Raw genomic sequence first — 22,760 nt, forward strand, 5'->3', positions numbered from 1 at the left:
TTTGCTGTAGGTTGAGGGGCCACCTCCTCTCCTCCTCTCTATCTGTCCTCCTCTTTCTCTCCTCTAATCTCACTCACTCTCCTCCTCTTCTCTCTCCCTCCCTCTTTCTCTCCTCTGCCCTTACTCACTCTTCTCATTTCTGTCCATCCTCTCTCTCTCTCTCTCTCTCTCTCTCTCTCTCTCTCTCTCTCTCTGTCTGTCTCTCAGCTCTTATTTTCTCTCCTCCTGCAGTCCCTCCTCCTCTCTCCCCCTCCTCTCTTCATTACTTCTCCTCTGTCCACTTTCTCTTTCTCGTTCTCTACTCTTTCTCTTGCACGATCAGAGTGTCCGGCCCATTAGCTGCTGTGGAGGGTGGGTCTTTCTATCATATTTTGATTTTTAAATAGTGCTGAATTTCTCTTTATTTTTTGTACTTTCAAAAGATATGTTTGATTTTTTTTTTTTTATTCAGAATTTTAGTTGCTAAAATTTTAAGTACTGTATACATTTTCAATGGGTGTGTGCAAAAACACCAAAATATCAATACATCATATTGTTTAATGTGGTGATACAGTATCGATATCGTGGGCTATATCGCCAAGAGTATATTTTGGTATATTTTACTAAATTATTTTGTTCCAGAGCTGCAGTTTTGTTGTTCGTTCAAAGGAAGGAAACTCGTTTATGCAACACATTTGACATTTTCACTGTTTTGAGGATTAAAATTGGTGTATTTTGTATGAACTTTGCACAAGAAGTGGCAACATGTGCCCCTTTAAACAGGCAGACTGACTGAGGACAAGTCTGCAGTTTAACATGTCCATATTGTAAAGTTACTTATTTTACTTTCATCTGCAGACTGCAGCGTGTTACAAACGGGAACACTTTGAAATCCACTTTGTGAAACTTTCTCCCATTTTATCTCCTCGTCAAAAACACAGTGAAGAGGTTTTAGATGTCACTCATATGGCCATAGTGGCTTGTCCAAGCCTGATCTTGTCAGATCTCAGAAGCTCAGCAGGGCTGGGGCTGGGTCGTACTTGGATGAGAGACCACTGGGAAAATCAGGTGTCTCTGTGTCTTTAGGCAAGGCACTTTATCCACATTGTCTAAGAAAGTGGAGTGTGTGAAGTGATGGTAGTGTTCGGAGGGGCCAATGGTGCAGATTGGCAGTCTCACGTCTGTCAGAGTGACCCAGGGCAGCTGCAGCTACAACAGCAGTTTACACCAGCGAGTGTGGAGTGAATGAACGATGCTCTGTAAAGCAGTTTGGGTGTCATGAAAGACACTAGATAAATGCAGTGATTACTTAAAACATGATTAATAATAATAAAATCCATGTGTGTTTGTGTAATCTATTCTAATCTAATCAAACTCTTCTTACAGTTAGCAACAGTACAAACTCACTGCCCTGTTTCACCCATGCTGTCACACAACTATTCTCTATAAATACACAAAAGCATGATGCAAAACACAACAACTGGACAAACCTGATGTGAGGTGCAGTAGTTTCATTAGCGGGATGCAGGCTGTTATGATGGCGCACTGAAGAGGGAGTGACTTAACACAGGGAGCAAAGGGAGAGGAGATTAAGAGTGTCAAAAACAAAAGTGAAACTTATTAAACATAATATGTTGTTTTTAACTTCAATGAGACAGTGAAATGGACTTACCAGATGTTAGAATTGTTTGCAAGAATTCCTTCTCATTGACCCTCTGAAGTTGTGTTTGGAGTGATTCATGCATGTTAGAGTCATCTTTAATCACTTCTTTTCCAAACACCGTTTTGCAGATCAAACCCCATTTTTACCTCCACCAGTGCACTCCCACTGTGATGTAAACTTCTTCTTCCAGTTTTATTTTCTTAATCGGTAATACACTAAGGATTTGGCATCGTCACATAGTCATTTTTGTACTCTTTCTCTTCTCTCTCTTCTCTCTCACTCTCTTTCTCCTCTGCCCTTACCCTCTCTCCTTTTATCTATCAGTTCAACTCTCTCTCCTTTCTTCTCCATTTTCATCTCTCTCTCCTCTACTCTGCCTGTACTCTCCTCTCTGTCCTCCTCCCCTCTCTCCTCTCCTCTTCTCCTTTGTGCTCTATCTTGCTCTCTCTCCCCCTCTCTTCCTCTTTTCCCTCTCTCTCTTCTCCTCCCTCCTGTCCTCCTCCAGTCATCTCTCCTCACCCTCTTGCTCCTTCTTCTCTGTCTCTTCTCCATCCTCTCACTCCTCCCGCTGTTCCTCCTCTCCCTCTCTCTTTTTCATCCTCCTGTTCCGCTCTCCTCTCCTCCCTTTGCTCTCTCTCTCTCTCTCTCTTCTCCATCCTCCTCTCCTCTCTCCTCTCCTCTAGTTGCCCTCTCACACTCGGCTGTCAGAGCCTCAGAGTTCCAGTGAGCTGTGAAATCGTACAAATTGCGGTGGCCGTGCATGTGGTGTTTAGTGGTTTTTGTTGGGTGTGTGTGTCTTTGTGTGTGTGTGTGTGTGTGTGTGTGTAGGGGTGTGTGTGTCTGTGTGTGTATGTGGGAGGAGGGGTGGTGGGGGTTGTACTGGGGCTTGAAGGGCCAGGGGTCAAGGGGAGATTTTCTGCACCAACACTTCCTCTGTGTTTCCCATACATGCACACAGCCCCCCTCTGCTCACACACACACACACACGCACGCACACACACACAGGGCTATGGGCAGTGTCAGTGGGCCCCTGGAGCTCGTGTGAGGGCCAGAATGTGCAGGGGTCACACACACAGATGAGCTGCAGGTCAGGGCTGTCACACCTGCACCAGTATTCACACAACTATCTCTCTCTCAGAACAAGATCATGAATAGTCCGATGTTAAAATTCCGGGACGCTTTGCTTCGTCAACAGTTTCACTCAAGACGTCATTGCTCCGATGGACTTTCATTTCACCACCGGCGGGATGATGATCAGAGCAATGACGTCTTGAATAAAGTAAATTAAATTGAATTAAGTAAAGATGACTCAAACATGCATGAATCAATAAATACAACTTCAGAGGGTCAATGAGAAGGAAACAATTATAAGATGTTTAAAAGCTACAAAAAGATGAGGTAACATTTTATTTTGGGTACACTTACTAACATCTGACTACCTGCTTATTAACCTAGTTGTAGATGGTTAATTTGTCATTAATTAGTATTTATTCAGTCCTTATTAATGTCTAATTTACATTTACATTTACAATTTTCCTATGTATACACTCCTTATTACTGCTTATTACTATGATACTAAGCCATTTTTGTCCATGAATTATGATTCTAATAAGTAGCACAAGAAATGTAGTTTTTACTTATTTGCACTTAATAAATGTAGCTTACTCATGTAAATGAAACACTCCATATTAGGTGTTAATAGAGTCCAACTAATGATGAAAGAAGTCTGAATGAAGAATGAAGCTCTGAATATTTTCTCCATTCTAAAATGAAGTTTTGATTGTAGCTAATAAATGACGAGTTTGACACAGATTAAAATGAATATGGTCACTATTCTAAAGTGTTTTTTCTTCACACTTCATTCATGCATTGTAACCGGCATGTTAATAGTTCACATATGAATAAGTGATAATAAGTGGTTGTAAATAAAATAACTATGAACAATTACATTGTTTTCAAGTATATTCTAGTCTAGGTCACCTTTACCTCAATCAGCTATATTAGAATACACGTATTTCATTATATTTATTTACCATAAATAAAATAGAAATTTTAACTGAAATGAATGATACTTTAATAAAAACAGAAACATGTCATGTGTAGCAGTCTGTACAGTTTTAACACTGTACACTTTACAGTACAATCAAAGTTACATAACAACTGCTTTAACTATCTTCATGACTCTGATTTTCCGCAATCAGTAAGTTGAAGACAAACTGACAAAGTAACTGTATTCACTGAGGGATTTATTGAGGGTATAAATTCTTGAATGCTTTAGATTGAGACAGAGATGAGTTTTTATTTCTCTATATGCTACATTTTGAAATATTTTCAATTGAATACAAATGTTGATATTTATGTCTATGTATTTCATCAACTGTTACGGTTCAAATAAAATCTGATCTATTACATCAAATATAACAGTTCATTAATAATTGTTTTGTACAACTACCTATTCATATGTGAACTGTTAATAAGCATGTTACAATGCATGACTGAAGTGTACTAGTCCTGAACAACACCAAAATCTTATTACAATCACAATTCATGGACAAAAATGGCTTAGTCTCAGTAATAAGCAGTAATAAGGAGTGTATTAACAGGGAAGTGTTTGTAAATGTCTAACTAACAGCAGAATAAACTTATGGGGAATTAGACATTAATAAGGACTGAATAAATACTAATTAATGACAAATTAATCATCCAGAACTAGGCTAATTCGCAGGTAGTTAGATGTTAAGAAGTGTACCCAAAATAAAATGTTACAGTTTCTTCACCAACAACAGAGCTGGACTTTTTTTTCTTTCACATGTGACGTTTTGTTTCATTCACACATATTTAACACACAGAATCTGTATGTCTGTATATTCTTCTTCTCTCAAATAGAAAACACTCTATTCCACCTTGTGATGTCATGTGGTAATATAGAAAATGTTCCACTGTGTTTTTAAACTTCATATACATTCATTAGATTCACTGGGATCATTTCAGTCCTGGAACTGCCCATCTTTACTAAACGAAAGGTAAAAGGAGATGTTCACTTGAAAACTACCACTTCATGACATCACAAAGTGGAACAGAGCATTTAGATTTTTGGAGATGTAGACAGACTAATAATGAAGAGTTTCTCAAACTCTGTAGAATCAAGTACAATGATGACATTTAAAAAACATATAAAATCGAATGCAGTGTGTATGTATGAAAAAGAAAACTAAGTTGTTGTGTATAATAATGAAGATTACTGTTTGCAGTTGATCAGTAATTGTGCCTGAACTGATATGGAATGTTTCGTAACTATCAGTGTTGATGTTTTGTCTTGAAAAAGGAAAGGGGGGCAGATAACATAAGATTTTTTCTTCTTTCTGCTCCTTTTCATTCATTTCTTGTGTGTCTGATGTTGTGACACTGTCGATGTCTTTTTATGCTTTATGAATGAAATAAATAAATAAAATAAAAATAAATAAATAAATAAACATGTGGATGTAACAAAACACAACTCCAGGTCTGTTTTTGAGGAGGTAACAACATTTTAACATGACTTAAAGCTCACAAGAGTCAGTTTTGTGACATAAAGTTGTACTATAACTTTTTGGTGAGGTGTGACCTGTTTTTGTTGCTTTGTCTTAGATGGTCTACAGTATGGCATTGAACTTGTTTATCTAACTTTTTTAATGCTCAAAAATGCACTTTGAAAAACCACATAGGAAAAATTTGTCATCTGCATTTGACCCATTTTTCAGTGCTGCTGAGACACCTCATCAGACACAGTGGGATCTTGAGCTGGTCTTGGTCAGGAGAATTTGACCTCCAGGTGCCCTCAGGACACCCACCCACCCACACAGGGAGAGGCGGGCAAAGTACTGCATTTCATTACTAGAGTTAAGTAAAAACAATGAAGACAAGACCAAGAAGTAAAAGTACTGTCAAAGTCAAGATATCAAAGTACTATGTATTGAAAGTACTTTTTTATTAATCAGTTTTGTGAATGATAAAAAGAATAAAAGTACAGAAGGTTGCTTCAAAAGACAAATGTACATTGCACTTTTGTCCTTGGTTTAGTCTAAACTACAGAACTGTAGTAAAAGATGATTAGATATTTGAATATGAGATATTTGCTTATAGGAATTCAATGAGCCTACAGTATATGTGTACATTTATTATGTCCAAACATGTCCAACATGTCCATGTTGTGAGTGTGACATGCGTGGCCTCTGCAGGGAGCATCACAACACTTTAAACACATACTGAGGCTTAAATGGACAAAAGACATGGAAATCTCCTCCACAGACCAGATACACCTTCACTGTAATCATTTTAAAATCACTGCACTGGCTCCCTGTGAGATTCAGGATCGATTTTAAAGTTATTTTACTGGTTTTTAAATGTCTTAATGGTCTTGGGGCTTCTTATCTTTCAGAACTGGTTTTACCCTACGAACCCTCACGAAGCCCGCGCTCCTCCGGCAGCAGCTCCTGGTCATTCCCAAAGTCAGGACACACACTCATGGAGAGGCATTTTTCCAATACTACGGCCCCTGTCTATGGAACTGCAGCCGGAGGAGCTCAGGGCCAAAGAGAACATTCATGTTTTTAAGACCCACCTTTTTAGTTTAGCTTTTGATTGAAATCTTATACTTGTTTCTAGTGTATATATTTTATTATATTTATTTATTTTAGGTATTTTTTTAGGATTTCTAATGTTTCCTCTGTAGGAGCCTCTGCACCAGGAGCAGAGGTCGGCTGTGGCTGTTGGGTCCTGTATTCAGCCTCACATCTTACTATGTATCGTTTTATGCATTTTACCATGTTTGTGTGTGTTTGTGTGTGTGTGTGAGTGCATGTGTGTGTTTGGGTTGTCTGGTTGTGTGGGGTCGGGCAGGTGTGGGTATTGGGTTGGTGGGTGGATGGAAATGTGGGACTGTTTTTAATCACTGTAAAGCACTTTGTGTTACAGTTTTGTATGAAAAGCACTTTATAAATAAAGTTTGATTTGATTTCATTTGATTTGAATTATTTCAGCCATGGAATCACCAATCTCTACTGAAAAAAAAAAGTAAAAGGAGCTGTTTACTTGAAAACTACCTCTTCATTCCAACAGAGCATTTGGAGCTTTGGAGATGTAGATAGACTAACAGGGGTTACTCAAACAAGTGTGGATGAAACAACACACAACTCCATGTCTGTTTTTGAAGAGGGATTGGCATTAGAACTCGACTTAAAGCTCAGAGGAGTCCATTTTGCATAATATCGGACTTTTAAGTAACAGTGGTATCATCATCGTGATACGAGAGCATCAAAGGACAGTTTCACCCATGTGAGATTTTCTTACTACAAGCTGCACCTTTTATAATGTTTATACTGTGATGTTCGTTCAGAAGTATTTTGCAGGGTTTACTTGTGTGCTATGTACATATCTGTCCTGGTAGATTTGATGTACTGAAGGTGTGTGACCCTGAGCATTATAGTTTCCTCACTGACTGTTACCCGTTGAAGAGCCCGTCCTGTGTGTCTCTGTGTCAGGAGCAGAGCACAACAGAATTAGATTTCCTCTCACAGAGTTCCATCTTGTGGCAGAGAAGAAGCATTACAATGTACTGGTTTTGAAGAATCTGACTTTCATCTTTCACCTCTTCTGTGACGAGCAGAGCTGTCATGTGACTGCCAGTTTTTCACCCTCATCTTTTTGTTGAAAATCAGACCTAAACAGAATGTTTGTATTGATCACAGGCTCTTAAAAATGTGTTGTTTAAATCTATTTTGCATTTTTCTTGATTTTCAGACAATCCAAAAACTCAGTGTCCATGAAAGAGATAAATGTAAAACACCCCCAGCGTGATGACGTATTAGTAAGTGACACTAATCCACAGCTCAAAGGAATTTAGACATGTACATTAGATTTTCAGTTTATTTCATGGCTGTAGGTTAAATGTTTGCAAAGCCATACACATGATACAGAGCCTACATACAGCTTTAACTCCAAAAAGAATGAATATCAAAAAAAAAAATCATCCAGACAGGGAAGTGGGACCCTAGTGAATAAACATGCGTGTTTTTCAGTACGCTGTAGGCCTACTGTTTTGTTCTGCAGTGGATTAGATGAACACACAGTTCAAATACTTCACTTCCAAAAACAACAACAAACAAAAACTTATGATTCTAGTGAGTGTATTGTGCAGTAACGCAGTTCAATTAAGGTTAAAAATTGCTTTTAACTTGGGGCACTGGGGGCACTGCAGGGTCCCTCTCCTCACCATCCACAGCCCCGCCCCCAGTAGCAGCACCAACTTTGACCCTAGGGCGAAGGACAGGAGCAGGGTGAGCGGCTCCAGGCCCCCTGCGCACAGGGGTGGGGGTTGGAGAAAGTAGAGAGTGGCCTGGTCACGCCCCAGTGGATTGGTGGCAGCGCACGTATAGTGTGTGTGCGGGCGGAGGTCCTGCACGCGGCCCTCTGTGTGGTAGTGGGACCCTTCTGCCAGAGCCTCGGCCCCGGAGCCCTGCAGCCACACGTCCGGGTCCAGCCACTGCACATCCGGGAGGGGAGAGCCCTGCACCCGGCATACTGCGCTGTACCCAGAGTCAGAGCTGCCCTCTAGAGTCACGGAGAGGATCTTTGGAGGAGCTGCAGGCAGAGCACAAAACCATCAAATTAGAGCAAGGCAATTCAGTTTGTGTTTTCTTCTAAGACAAATATTGTAAGAAGTAGAATAGCTTATTAGCTGCAGTAGGAGATGCTTCTGGTCCTGTTCATGGTCCATGTGCTCAGCTTCCATTTCATTAGCCTCTCATATCCATGTTGAATTTGTAAAAACACAAACTCAAAATGCACAAATACAAAAGATAGAGACAAGATAGAGACCATCAACAGAGATAAGGGGCATTTACTTCGGCTCCCTCATGGGATTCTCTTCTCCAGAGAGCACCACACGATGGTAGGTGTGTTCAGTCTGATAGATCTGACAGATCAGTCACACTGAGCACACCTGGGAACAGATCAGAGGCCTGTCACAGCAGTCAGTAACACCTCTGAAGAAGAAGATATTTGTCTTATTAGAAGAAATTACGAAGTTTGCCATAAAATGCAGACAAAATGGATTTTCTTAATATAATATGGGTTAGGGCAACAGCTCTCAAACTTCTTAAACAAGTATCATAAAAAATATCTGCTTTCCAAGTCCCACCAGATCTAAACCAGGTCTATAACAGGACTCTTTCTGTTCTAAAGTTCTAAACAAATGAGGACAAAAATGTAAGATTAAATGAACTTTAAATGAGGCAAACACACAAACTGAAGAGACCTATGTCCCACCTGAAGGAGTGCATAAGCAGAACCCTTACAATATTTCACAATAAAGCTCCTGCTTGGTTTGTCTAATGTACTGAAAATCAGATACTAATCAATACTAAAACTAGTATTGCAACTAGATGCTTATTTGAGCAGGTATCAATACCAAAAATGTCCATTCACAGAACAGAAATAAACTCCTTTAACTTGTTTTCCTTGGGGCGCCTGGATGAATGATCACTAGCAGACCCCATAGTAAAAAAAAATTGCTCAAAATCTCTCAATTGCAATTCTGCACAAAAGAGAACAGTCACCCTCTGAATGCTGAGTCACAGCAGAAACTGTTTTAAAAAATCACATTCGTTTGTTGAAAGAAAAGTGTCAAAAGCGTCTCTCCTCTGTGTCCTGCAGCATCACAGCAGCGTCCAGGAAGAAGCAGGTAAACAAAAAGGCTTCACTCTTACTTCGTTCTCTTGTTTAGGTTGGTGATGACATGTACCATTCCCTCTAGGTAGGAGGGGTATTTCGTCTGGAAGGTCTTGTACTCCGTATGTTGCCACATATGGTGTAAAAAGCCTACAGCATCTCAAAGGGCCATAGCTAAAAAGAGGGTTTTTATTATCATTGTGGTACTGGAATTGGTATTGAGTATTTGGTCTATTCCTTCCTATGGAAATGAAGTTTGAAAAGTTTTGTATCATCAAAACGCAAGCTCCTGCTCAGAAAATAGAAAACCTGCGGAAAGGTCCTGTATATACTGCACTTACCTTCCACCCTCACTCTGGTGCCCATCTTGTCACTGTGCTCCTTGCCCTGGATTTCAACCTGGCAGTAGTAGCGGCCGCTGTCCTGCAGGGTGGCGCCATTGATGCGCAGGGACAGATCATGTTCACGTGGATTTCCTTCCAGACGATACCTATGCTTAAACAGAGCAGAGAACTCAGAACAGAATGATGAATCAGATAGTCCAGGGGTGTCAAGCTCAAATTCACAGAGGCAAAAATTAAAAACTGGTACTAACTTAAGTCGTGGGTCAGACTTCGTATTTATTGAAAAATGTCAACAACATCTGCATATTTTCTCTTCTTTTGAGATATGTAATGTTAAACCATTTCTTATTAAAATAAATGTTTAATAATAGTTTTGCTTAAACATTGAGTCCAGAACAAGCAAAATATAAAATAATAACAACATTTTACAATTATGTGTAAAATAATGTCTCTATAGCCTATCAGTAGCAGGTGAGCCAGCTCTCATACATGTTGATATGGTCTCGTGGGCCAAATATAATTATATTGTGGACCAAATTTGAGTTTGACATGTTTGAGACAGTCTGATGGAAGAGAGACTGCCAGTCAGCGGTCACGGCCTCCAGCAGTTTCCACTAGAGCAGGAGTCTCCAACCTGGAGCTCGGGAGAGACTAGCAGCTCTTCACTTCCCAGTAACTCACCAAGGGATTTCTGAATTACACATATTGTGTTGAATAAGTAAAATTTGGTGAATTAAATGTCTTTTACCATTGCACATGTATCATTTTGATGTCTAACTTTGTGCATTAATAAATGGATGACCAAATTTTCAAAACAAAAAACTGGGACACCCCTGGTTTGTGGTAGTTGGTAATAATAAAATAATGAAACGAGTGCATAACTAAGGAAAACTTTTATGCATTCATGACTAGTCACATTTTCTTCAGGTTTTGGTCATTTTCAAGCAGCTTTTCTGTATTTTCACTAAACAAATGACAATTAATGCCTCTACAGCTGGCAGGTATCAAATTGGTCCAAAATAGGGACACCTGGGACATTTCTTTTATAAAACTGGGACAAATCAGAGGTTTTGTATAAATTTTCTGGGACAGGGGACACAGGGCTAAAAACTGGCACTGTCCCGGGTGAATAGGGACGTCTGGTCACACTAATCTAACTGTACATTATCTAAGGCTTGCTGTGGCTCGTTTATATACTAAATTTCTTGTGACCGCTAAAACTGGTAGCTCTCAGCATGGTATGATAGCAGCACGGTGGCTGAGTGTCTAGCACTCATGCCTCACAGCAAGAAGGTTCTGGGTTCGATCCTCAGGTTGCCCTTGCCTTTCTGTGTGGAGTTTGCATGTTTCTCCTCATGTATGGATGGGTTTCCTCTGGGTGCTCCAGTTTCCCCCATTAACCCAAAACATGCTCCAGGTCTCCAGAACAGTTGATAGTTAAGATCAGTTAAATACAATCAATTCAATCATTGTGTCTCCTTGGGCAAGACACTTCACCTGCATTGCCTAGTATGAAAGTGGTGTGTGTGTGGTCAGAGGGACTGATGGTGCCGATTGGCATGGCAGCTGTGCTTCTGTCAGTGTGCCCCAGGACAGCTGTGGCTACAATAGTAGCTCACCATCACCAAGTATAGAGTGAATGAATAATGCTGAATAGTGCTCTGTAAAGTGTCTTTGGGGACAGAAAATGTCTGTGAAAAGCGCTATAGACTCTCTGGAATTTTCGTTTTGTAAAAGTAGCTCACTGGAAGAAAAAGGTTGGAGAGCCCTGCACTAGAGCCACTGTCTCAAGATCAGGCTTTGACAAAATGGTAAAAGATTCGAGCTTCAACAGTTTGTTTCAACGTAATATCATTTTAAAGTTGTACTATAACTTTTCTACTGAAAGGTTCACCATCGAATTGTGAGTGTGAGTTGAAAAGGCTTTAAGATTAATATAGCAAGTTCAACCTTTGTAGATTTCTATTTTGGATATTTCTTTCAAAACAATGAATCAGGTTACACAGGCCCCTGCCCTCCATCTGCCCTCCAGCCTGTGTCCACACAGCTGGTGAGGACTGTGTTACCTCTGGTCCTGGTGCAGCTCCGGCTCACAGCCCTCTGCTCCACTCCGACTCACACAGTGGAACACCACGACAGAGTCAGCCCCGTGGCCCCGCCTCCAGCTCACCTGCAGCGAGGCATGATGGGAGTGCAGGGGGTGGCTGAAGGAGCAGGGTAGCACCACAGGGTAGCCTTCCATAGCTCTGACCTCCGCTTGGACCACTAGAGCCCAGCCATCATCACCTGCAAGAACTACAGAGGGCCTGGGTTAAAACAAGGGCTGCAGTTAATGAAGACATATAGTATCTGCTATAAAGGTATAATCTATGACCCCCGTGGATCATGTTATCATGTCTATAATCATGTATATATATACACACACACACACACACACACACACACACACACACTATACTACACAATGTTGCCAAGTTGCTTTAGCTGAAGCATATCATAGGTTATAAAAATAAAACTGGAGCAGGAGTAAGTACAGAGCAGTGGACAACTAAACAAATTATATTTTTTATTAATTATTATCTCTTGTAAATTGAATTTTCAAAAACACATTTTAACCAAATAAAGTTTGAAATATGGTGCCTGAAGAGATTTAAAGGTGTTGTAAAGTTTCCCCATTCGATAAGTTACAGCAGGAGAATTTAGAGAGAGCCATGCACATGCATATGATTTCTGTCACAAAATGGAAATGGAAATGTGAGTAGTAGTCAGCGAGTGCAAGAGTTAGTGTCTCTGCTCCTGTGGGCTGTGGAATTGCTCAAGTCTTGTTACAAATTCACGTTTGGGGTGTGGGACAGTCTTTAGGATGTGGAAAGGTCTTTAGGATGTGGGGCAGATGCTTGAAAGCCCAGTGTGATATAGAGCTGCTGCTGAATGCTCCAATGCAGTGGGAAACTTGTGTGAGTTCAGGCCAAAGAGTCACAGAAAAAAACTGTTGACTGTTGAGTATGGAGTAAGAACGCTTTCAGAAGTATTTGTGCACATAGAATAGAAATCCGTGCATATTTGGGGATTCCGTGCATATTTGGCTGTAGTTGAGCATAAAATAAATATTCATACTCTTAAATGAGTCCAGTCGTACATAAAATATATTGTGTGCATTTTATCCATCAGAATACGAATTGAAACGTTACAACGTCAAGAATTACAATTACGAAATAAAAATTTACTATTACGCTTTCATCAGTACGAATACGAATTCACAGACAGGACTTTACTGTCAAAGATACATCATCAGTTCACAGACATTATTTATGGAGCAGAAGAAACATCGATCGAGATCAAGACTGCGCATGCACTAAAGTTGTAGCAGAGAGTAAAAACTGAGTAATGGCATAACAAGGAGCTACAACAGCGATCAACAGGTGGGTTCATTCAAATTTATTGTAAAAATGTCTTGTCTTGCCACATTGAATTGGGGAACCGAATGCTGCTGTGTAATATTGTGTAGAAACACCTCCTCTGAAAGGGAAATTGCATCTATATCTTAGTAGATAACATAGTGGAGCTAGTTGGCAAAAATCACACATAAAGTTATCCCAGGGCTAATTAGCAAATATCTGCCTTCTCTGCTTGTTTAAATTAAAACATTCACAGCTACAGCCACAGTGAGCAGTCAGTCAGTCTTAACCTTCATCTCAGCTGCATTTCTTGCATGAATCAATCCGCAGACACAGGTCACTGAAGTAGGCTGACCAAAAGTTCCTCGGGACACTGAAATGTTCCAGTTTACATCAAACACTGTCAAACTGTCCTGGTTACAGACAGTGGGTGAGTTATGAGTTATAATGACTTACAAAGAACTAGCAAATCCATCCACGACACGACACGGTGACGTTATACTTACTGGTAAAATACATAACAAGGTGTTGCCTGTAAACATGAACATTAATTGATGCTGGAAACTGTATTAAACTGTAATGTTGGCTGTGATGTCTGTAACAAGACAAGACATTTTTACAATAAATTTGAATGAATCCACTTGTTGGTCGCTGTTGTAGCTCCTTGTTGTGCCGTTACTCTGTTTTACCCTCTGCTACAACTTTAGCACATGCACAGTCTTGATCTCCCCTTGAGCCGTCACCTTATCGTGGTGGAGGGGTTTGAGTGCCCGAATGATCCTGGGAGCTATGTTGTCGGGGGCTTCATGCCCCTGGTTGGGTCACCCAAGGCAAACAGGTCCTGGGGTCAGACAAAGAACGGTTCAGAAGCCCCTATGTTGAGTGCACCAACAAGGCCAGATACGTCGCCTGGATTGGCGTCACCAGGGTCCCACCCTGTAGCCAGGCCTGAGGTGGGAGCTTGACAGCGAGCACCTGTTGGCCAGGCACAGCCCGAAGGAGTGACTGGTGTGGGCCTGCTCATTGCCCCACAGCTCAGCCGCCGTGTGTTGGAGTTCACCCCGGTGAACGAGACAGTGCACCGACCGGGGACTCCGTTGTTCTGCTGGGGGATTTCAATGCCTATGTGGGCAACGACAGTGACACTTGGAGAGGGTTGATAGGGAGGAATGGTCTCCCTGATCTGATCTCGAGCAGTGTTCTGTTACTGGACTTCTGTGCTAGTCACGGTTTGTCCATAACGAACACCATGTTCGAGCACAAGGGTGTCCATAAGTGCACGTGGCACCAGGACACCCTAGGCCAGAGGTCGATGATCGACTTTGTAGTCGTGTCATCTGACCTCCGACCGCGTGTCTTGGACACTCGGGTGAAGAGAGGGGCTGAGCTGTCAACTGATCACCACCTGGTTGTGAGTTGGGTTCGCTGGCAGAGGAGGAAGCCGGAAAGACCTGGCAGGCCCAAGCGTGTAGTGAGGGTTGTTCTTTTGCCCATTTCTGCATCTTCATCGCCAGTCTCATCTCCTTCTCGCACTTCTGTATTTTAAGTTGAGTTATTTTCCTTTTTATAAGATTATTGGCGGGTTTAGATCTGTACTGTTTGATTTTGTCTTAAAAGTAACTCTTGATGAACTTCCATTGTTCCTCTGTGGGGGCTATTGCATCTTTTCCTCCATGTACCATCCCCTTCCTTATATATTTCTTGAGGACATTTCGGACAGTAAATAGACGTGTTTGGGCTCTCTTCGGGTTAGCTTCTTCTTCCAGCACCTTTTTACTCCAGAACTCTTTAAGCTGTTTTAATGTTATGAATCGGGACATTGTGATATTTTAGTGTTATTTTTTCAGCTACTATTTATTACAAATTGTATTGTTTTAATTAATTTTTTTTTATTTTGGTAGGGTGGATTATTATCCAGTCTTATTATTATTTTTGCAGTCTGTTCTTTCCTTTTTTTTTTTTTTTTTTTTTTAAATAATAGTAAATTGTTTTAGAATAATTTGCTTCCTTGAGATTCCTCTTCTTTAGTTTTTCTTTTGTGAATTATCTAACTTTTACAGTCTACCTGTAGGCACTAGGGGCTATTTGATCTCGAAGGGCTTCTCCCACGTGCTCACTTCCTGTCCTTAGTCTGATTTCTAAAAAGAAAAAGAAGTTTAATTCAGATAATATTTGAAGTACAGCTTTGATTAAGATTATTTATTTACAATTTATTTTGACAATTCTAGCATTGTCTTCTAATAGCAGTTTTATTTTGTAACCATTAATTAATTTTTATCCATAATATCTAATTGCAGGATGTTAAACTCAAATGTCATCATTGTTTAGTTTTTTGTTTTTTTGTTTTTGTTTTTGAGAAATATTCAGTATGAAATAGTAATTCATGTAGAGCTATTTTAACGCAAACTCTTATAGAAAATGTATGTTAAAAATAGTACTAGAATCAGAAAAGAGTTAAGATTTGAGCAAAAGACAGATTTGGAGCAGCAGACTAAACCAGGGCAGAACCAGGAATAAACCAAAACCAAAGCAGAACTAAAGGACTAAATTAGAAATTATGCAGGGCCAGGACAAAGATAGATTGGAATGAAAACAGAACTAAACCAGAGCCAAATTAATACCAACCCAAACAAGCTTTAAGACAGTGTTGGTCTATGACTAAAGTAGGTCTAACTCAGAAGTAAACCAGGACTAGACCAGGTTCAACCAAGAACCAAGCTAGGTCTAATCCATTCATACGTCATTCTCTAACACTAGATAAAACTTGAAAACCAGCTCTGAACTAAAACCAAATCAGACCTAAACCAGGATCAACCCAGAATTAGACCAGGATTGAATCGGGACTGACTGCAGTTGTGTTATCATTTGCCCTTTGACTCCCTCAGGACCGGATCGATGCCAGAACTAGACCTGGACTTGAACCAGGACTAGACTAGGGCTGCACCGGGACTAAATCAGGTCCAAAACACTGGTCCTGTCTGCTCCTCCAAATCTAGAATCCACAACATCTAAATCTGATCAACGTAAGCTTACAAAAACATGAATTTATTTTGACGGTAATCATTAAGTGACAACATTCAAGCAAATAAGCTTCTGTTATGAGCCACATCAATTGAAAAGCTTCTAAACTGTATATAAAATAAAACAGAATACACAGAGCAGGGCTAATGTTAGATCTGTGAGGTAAGAATACATTAAAGGGGGAGCAAATTATGGAGCGTGACAGTTTAGACAGCTCAAAAATGTATAAATGTAATAAGGGAATACCGGAGTAGAGATTTTGATTAATTTTGACAACTGTAAAGACGTATGGATTTCAACGCAAAATAACAACTATTTTTTGGTCACACTTTAAATTAGGGTGCACCCCTCAGTCATTCAATAAACATCTGCAAATTTCCCTGCTAAGTCATTCAGCACTCTTTCAGCCCCATCACTCTTCAGAAATAAAATGTTAGATTTAATAAAAATGTTCAGCTAATTTCACACAAGCCTGTTGTTATTAATGTGAAAGAACTTTATCAGTTTAATTGTGACAACAGGTTATCCCTAAATTCAAAGCAATAATGTCAATTTGATTCAAAATAAATGTTGCTTTAAGACTACTCAAAGCTTCTCTTTTTACCAATTATCATTGATTAATATATTAATATTGTTTTAGAATTTTTCAACAATATTGTCTATTTAAACTATAAATCGTACATAAAAGCTACAGGCAATCTTAGTCAGCATTAAATTAACAATACGAGGTTAAAATTTAAGGAAAACAAGCAAATACAAAATAGGTTAAAGTTATTCTATACCCTAAATGCAATTAAATATAATTAAATTAGAATAACGTTGTATTTCTCAAGAGTGTATCCATGCCCCATTACACATTTCACATATCATCATCTCTGCTTACTTAATTCCTACTACATTTCTGCTGACCCACTTCACACACCTTCATACCGACTTGCTTATTTCCATGATTCATCACACCCTCATTCATTTCACACTTCTCCAGCACACGTCGCACCTCCCTCTCGTCAACTTTTCTGAATTCCCATAAACTCATATTATACACCGCATACCCACTTATCAACTTACTAATTCTTTCTGCCGTCCTCGCCTCCCAGGCCTCACACACTCTTAAGCTTTCCGCGTACATACTCTAACCTCCCCGTATGCACGCTATATGCCGCTCACCATATGCAACAAACACAGACAGGAAAACACATACAAAATATCACAGCAGCAGCCGCACAACAAACAAAAACAGCACACAAATTTGCCATTTTCAGCCATGCCAACCAACGGGCATAATGTCAGTGCACCTAAAAAAAATGTCACCAAAGAATTTTAAATGTAGTCTCTATAGTCTATCTGCAAAGGTGGACAACTCCAGTATATTTAGTATAATCTCACTGGCCAAATATGGTTATGACGCAAATCAATTTTGAAATGTCAAATTCACTGTTTTATAAATACCTATTTATTTTGTTTAATCTTTTTATGCCCCAAAAATTACCCAGTTAAACTTCTAAGCTGCCTTCATCTATTATTTCCTCATCCCAACTAGATACAGAAGCAAAATCAGGATGGTGTGATAACATAATTCTATCTAAATCTCGCTCTCCGTTTATAACAAACTTTGGCAAACATATACACAAAATTACAGCAATAATTAATATGCTAATTAAAATCAGAAAAAAAAAATTAAGGCAGTTAAAGCATAGCCAAAACTCCTTCCCACCATACTTTTTAACATGTCATATTCTCCTTTTAAGTCCTTTAATATTTCAGTGGTATATTTAATGGGACATAAATTTCTTGTTATATTTTCAGACAACCCTTTCAATAGTTCACTTCTTAATTTATTAGTCATAGTCTCCAAATCTGCATCCTGCATGTACATTGGGTTATGACCTGTTCCTAGACGTAATTTTCTCCATGAAAGTACTAATTTTATTTTTTATCGATTGGATATCAAACAGACTTGTTATATCTGATCCATTAAAAGCAGTCGTTAAGTCATTAAAAAATTCATCTGTCGTATTACGTGCAAACGTAGCATTTAGTGTTACAAATTGTGGAGGTAGGTCAGTTACAGTAGAATTACTTCTTTCAGTTGATGGGTTTGTAGGTTCGACAGTTACAAATTCAGGTGTTGTGGATAATATTTCGATAATTTAAGATTCTATATCTGCTTTCACTAGTTTTAATCTTATGGGAAATGGCATGACATTTATTTTAGACGCGCTCTCCTCTGTGTCTGTCTCTGACGTGGTTACAAAATTCATTTCTGTGGTGACATTTTCTATATTCACCTTAGTAGTAGTGTTTACAGCGTATATACTTGTATTATTTTTGCAAATATTTTCAATATGCGTCTCTGTTTTTTCTTGGGGTATGGACACACACACACATCACATTTTGGCTTCTTTCGGTCTTTTATTCCACGTACACTGGAAGTTAATGTCGGTATTGTCATTTTGGGGGTGTTTGATAACGCTTACAGAGTCACACTCTTCCGACAAAGCACCGTAATGAGGAGAGTAGGTCGCGATCACTTCCTTTTTACCTGTTACGTTTACTACATCGATATCCTCTGCTCCGCAGGAGATATGTAACACCCCAATAAGTTGTATCGATACGTAATTTATCTTACAATGACAAGAGCTTTCGTGCTTATTTTGACTATAACTTTGTTCTACTGACTTAGCACTTATAATAAAAATCTGGGTAGTCAGTAACCCTAACAAACATAGCATTTGCCTCATTTTTGGATTTTATTTTCACAGCACTGCTTCTTTACTTAATGTTACTTCTTAGTCTCTCTTTCTTTCGTGCTCTAGTTTATTTTTCTTTCTTTATTTTCTTTTACTTTCTTTTAGTTTGTGTGCGACTTGTTTTATTCTTTTTATTATAAACTTAATTAAAATTTTAGTTTTTATTTTCTGTGTAAATTTTTTTAACCACAGACATAGTTTTCTTATAAAAGCTTTTCCTTTTCTCTCGTGCAAAGCCTAACACGGCACTTTTCTAATTACTAACTTTGTTAATTATGCTTTACATTATTTAAAGCCTAAAACATACTATTATTGTTTTTTTTTTAGATTCACCAACTTTTTTTTCCGTGAAGTTATACACGATTCCTGGCTTTAAAGCCACATATTCTACTAACAGTCAATTATTTATCAATTACTAATTTTTACAGTTCTTTTAAAATTAACACTCACACACACTTAAAATAGCACAAAAGTCCCAAAAGCAAAATCACTTTTTCTTTTTGTTTATAACTACCAAATAGACAGAGTTATGGAGAAAAAGGTCGCTGTCTGGTTGCTTCTTTGTTGAACGCGTTCTTCTGTGATGTTCTTTTCAGGAAATTTGTGGGAGACTGGTGTATTGATTTTGTTGCGTCTAATCTAGGTCATGTCTGGGTGACGTTATCACGTCGGCGGTCACCAAATTGTCAGTTTTCCCAGACGCGACACGCAAGTAATTCTTAAGCAAAAAACCTCAGGAGATGGAAAAATCTACGATCTCTTTATTTTAGCGCAGGCAACTTACAGAACTCAATTCAAATTATTACAGGATTTCGGTGGCCAGCGTCTCTGAATGACAGCAGAGTAGACAGCTCTGATACATGACATCTTGTTGAAATATTAACTTAATGATTAGCTCATTTTAGCAAGAAAGTCCACATACATATTGATAAAACTTGTTTTTGCAGGATATTTTGCAGACATATTGATCAGGCTACCAGGTTCACATACGCCCCCCTTTGGACCTTGATTTAGGGCAGCAACCAAAAGAAAACATAACAAGAAACATTTTGATATGATTCAATTAACAGTGAAGTATCAATGAAAGAAAATAAACCCACAAGGTCTGTTGGGAACATCTGGCGGAGCCCTCTGTCAGAGGGACTTTCAACTCTCTGACTTCTTGGACCAGATTTCTCCCAAATTCCGGGGGAGGCTGGGGACATGGAGTCCGAGTGGGCTTCGTTCTCAGCCTCTATTGTCGATGCGGCCGCTCAGAGCTGTGGGCGTAAGGTCTGTGGTGCCTGTCGTGGTGGTAATCCCCAAAACCGGTGGTGGACACCAAAAGTAAGGGATGCCGTCAGGCTGAAGAAGGAGTCCTATCGGGTCTTGTTGGCTCGTGGGACCCCTGAGGCAGCTGATGGGTGCAGCCTGTGCGGTCGCTGAGATAAAAACTCTGAGCTGGGAGGAGTTTGGGGAGGCCATGGAGGAGGACTATCGGATGGCCTCAAAGAGATTCTGGCAAACCATCTTGTGCCTCAGGAGGGGGAAGCAGTTCTTCACCAACACTGTTTACAGTGCGGGGGGGAGAGCTGTTGACCTCTACTGGGGACATTGTCTAGTGGTGGACAACTTTGAGGATCTCCTCAATCCCACCGTCACGACTTCCGAGGAGGTGATGAAGTCGTGATGGTGGGATCTGAGTCAAACCTCGGATCCAGGAGGAGCAGTGTGGTTTTCGTCCTGGTCGTGGTGCTCGAGGGTTCATGGGAATTTGCCCAACCAGTCCACATGTGCTTTGTGGATCTGGAGAAGGCATTCGACCATGTTCCTCGTGGTGCTCTGGGAGTATGGGGTTCAGGGTCCTTTGCTAAGGGCTGTCCGGTCCCTGTATGACCGGAGCAGGAGCTGTGTTCACATTGCCGGCAGTAAATCAGACCTATTCCCGGTGCAGGTTGGACTCCGCCAGAGCTGCCCTTTGTCACCGGTTCTGTTCATTGTATTTATGGACAGAATTTCTAGGCGCAGTCAGGGGCCGGAGGAGGTCTGGTTTGGGGACCACAGGATCTCATCTTTGCTGTTTGCAGATGATGTTGTCCTGTTGGCTTCATTGAACCAGGACCTGCAACGTGCACTGGGACGGTTTGCAGCCGAGTGTGAAGCAGCTGGAGTTCAAGTATCTCGGGGTCTTGTTCACGAGTGAGGGGAGGACAGAACGTGAGATTGACAGGCGGATCGGTGCAGCTTCTGCAGTAATGCGGACTCTGTATCAGACCGTTGTGGTGAAGCAGGAGTTGAGGCGAAAGGCGAAGCTCTCAATTTACTGGTCAGTCTTCCCTTTTACTCTCACCTATGGTCATGAGCTCTGGGTAGTGACCAAAAGGACGAGATCGCGGATACAAGCGCTCAAAATAAGTTTCCTTTGCAGGGTGGCTGGGCGCTCCCTTAGAGATAGGGTGAGGAGCTCAACACACCTTGTTGTCCTCCTCCTCCACGTCGAGAAGAGCCAGCTGAGGTGACTCATTCATCTGTTCCGGATGCCTCCTGGGTGCCTCCCTCGGGAGGTGTTCCAGGCATGTCCCTCTGGACGGGGGCCCCAGGGAAGACCCAGGACACGCTGGAGGGACTGTGTCTCTTTGCTGACCTGGGAACCCCTCTGGGTTCCCCCGGAAGAGCTGGAGGACGTGTCTGGGGTGAAGGAAGTCTGGGAGTCCCTGCTTAGACTGCTGCCCCCGCGACCCAGCCCCGGATAAGCGAGAAAAAATGGATGGAAGGATGGATGGCAGTCTTGATCTCGATTGATGTTTCTTGTGCTCGATAAATAATGTCTGTGAAGTGATGATGTATTTTTGACAGTAAAGTCCTGTGTGTGAATTCGTGTTCGTACTGATGTAAGCGTAATCTTAAATTTTCATTTCATAATTGTAATTCTTGATGTTGTAACTTTTCAATTCGTATTCTGATGGATAAAATACACACAATATATTTTATGTACGACTGGACTCATTCGAGAGTTTATGAATATTTATTTTATGCACAACTACAGCCAAATATGCACAGAATTCCCAAATACGCACAGATTTCTATTCTATGCACAAACATTTCTGAAAGCTTTCTTACTCCATAGTTGAGTGAGTAAGTGTACTGACCTGAGGCTGATGAGAGCAGGAGAGCCAACACCCATGGATTCATGTTCCTACCGAGGACAGAGAGAGAAACAGAGGGACAGTAGGATGCAGAGGGACAGTGGGACAACCAGGCTTGCAGAGAGCTGGAGACATAAAGACAGAGACTGAGACAAGAGATACATGGAACACACTGGACGTCGTGAGTCACTGACAGCTGACACATGCTTCCTTTTCTCCTCCACCAATCAGCTCCTGAACACTGAAAAGACACTTCCTAAAAATGTGTGTGCGCGTGTGTATGTGTATGTGTGTATATGTATATATATATATATATATATATATATATATATATATATATATATATATATATATATATATATATATATATATATATATATATATGTATACATATATACACACACACACACACACACACACACCGGCACTTCAAAGTGACTGAGAGACGGGGAGTTGGGAGTTGAGGGAGGAGGAGAGTGGGCTTTCCTTTCCTGTAATGATTTTGATGGTTAGAAGTGAAATAATAGTCAGTCCTGTGAAGTGTTGTTAGTGTTAAACATGTGGTATCTGTTTTCATTTCGATCCAAACATATTTGTTCAGTTTTCAGTAGAGTTCACTCATTTTGACAACTCCAGTTTTCGGTCAACTCCGTCACATCCATGCATTTGGTGGGAATTTTTGGCATTTTTTAAAGAAACTTGAATCTGGCACCTATTCAAGTCAAAGGGCCTAGCTCAGTGGTGCATGTCTAGGTTCTGGTGGCTCCCTGCCA

General features: G+C 40.3%; 1 protein-coding gene and 1 non-coding gene across 2 annotated transcripts; both read right to left on the reverse strand.

The window, feature by feature from the left end:
* Positions 1 to 7,644: 7,644 nt before the first annotated feature.
* si:dkey-11p23.7 (V-set and Ig domain-containing protein) lies at positions 7,645 to 22,126 on the reverse strand. Its single transcript, XM_020935578.2, has 4 exons — positions 21,991 to 22,126; positions 11,760 to 11,988; positions 9,691 to 9,839; positions 7,645 to 8,260 (listed from the first exon to the last, which is right to left on the reverse strand). The coding sequence occupies exons 1-4, from the start codon at positions 22,031 to 22,033 to the stop codon at positions 7,827 to 7,829; spliced, it is 855 nt and encodes a 284-aa protein (XP_020791237.2). The 5' UTR covers positions 22,034 to 22,126; the 3' UTR covers positions 7,645 to 7,826.
* On the reverse strand, positions 9,141 to 9,272 carry LOC129411946 (U11 spliceosomal RNA). Its single transcript, XR_008633510.1, has one exon. It is a non-coding gene; the product is annotated as a U11 spliceosomal RNA (small nuclear RNA).
* Positions 22,127 to 22,760: the final 634 nt, after the last annotated feature.

Source organism: Boleophthalmus pectinirostris, unplaced genomic scaffold, assembly GCF_026225935.1.
Source record: "Boleophthalmus pectinirostris isolate CB_2022bp ecotype Guang Dong unplaced genomic scaffold, ASM2622593v1 HiC_scaffold_6, whole genome shotgun sequence".
Classification (NCBI taxonomy): domain Eukaryota; kingdom Metazoa; phylum Chordata; class Actinopteri; order Gobiiformes; family Gobiidae; genus Boleophthalmus; species Boleophthalmus pectinirostris.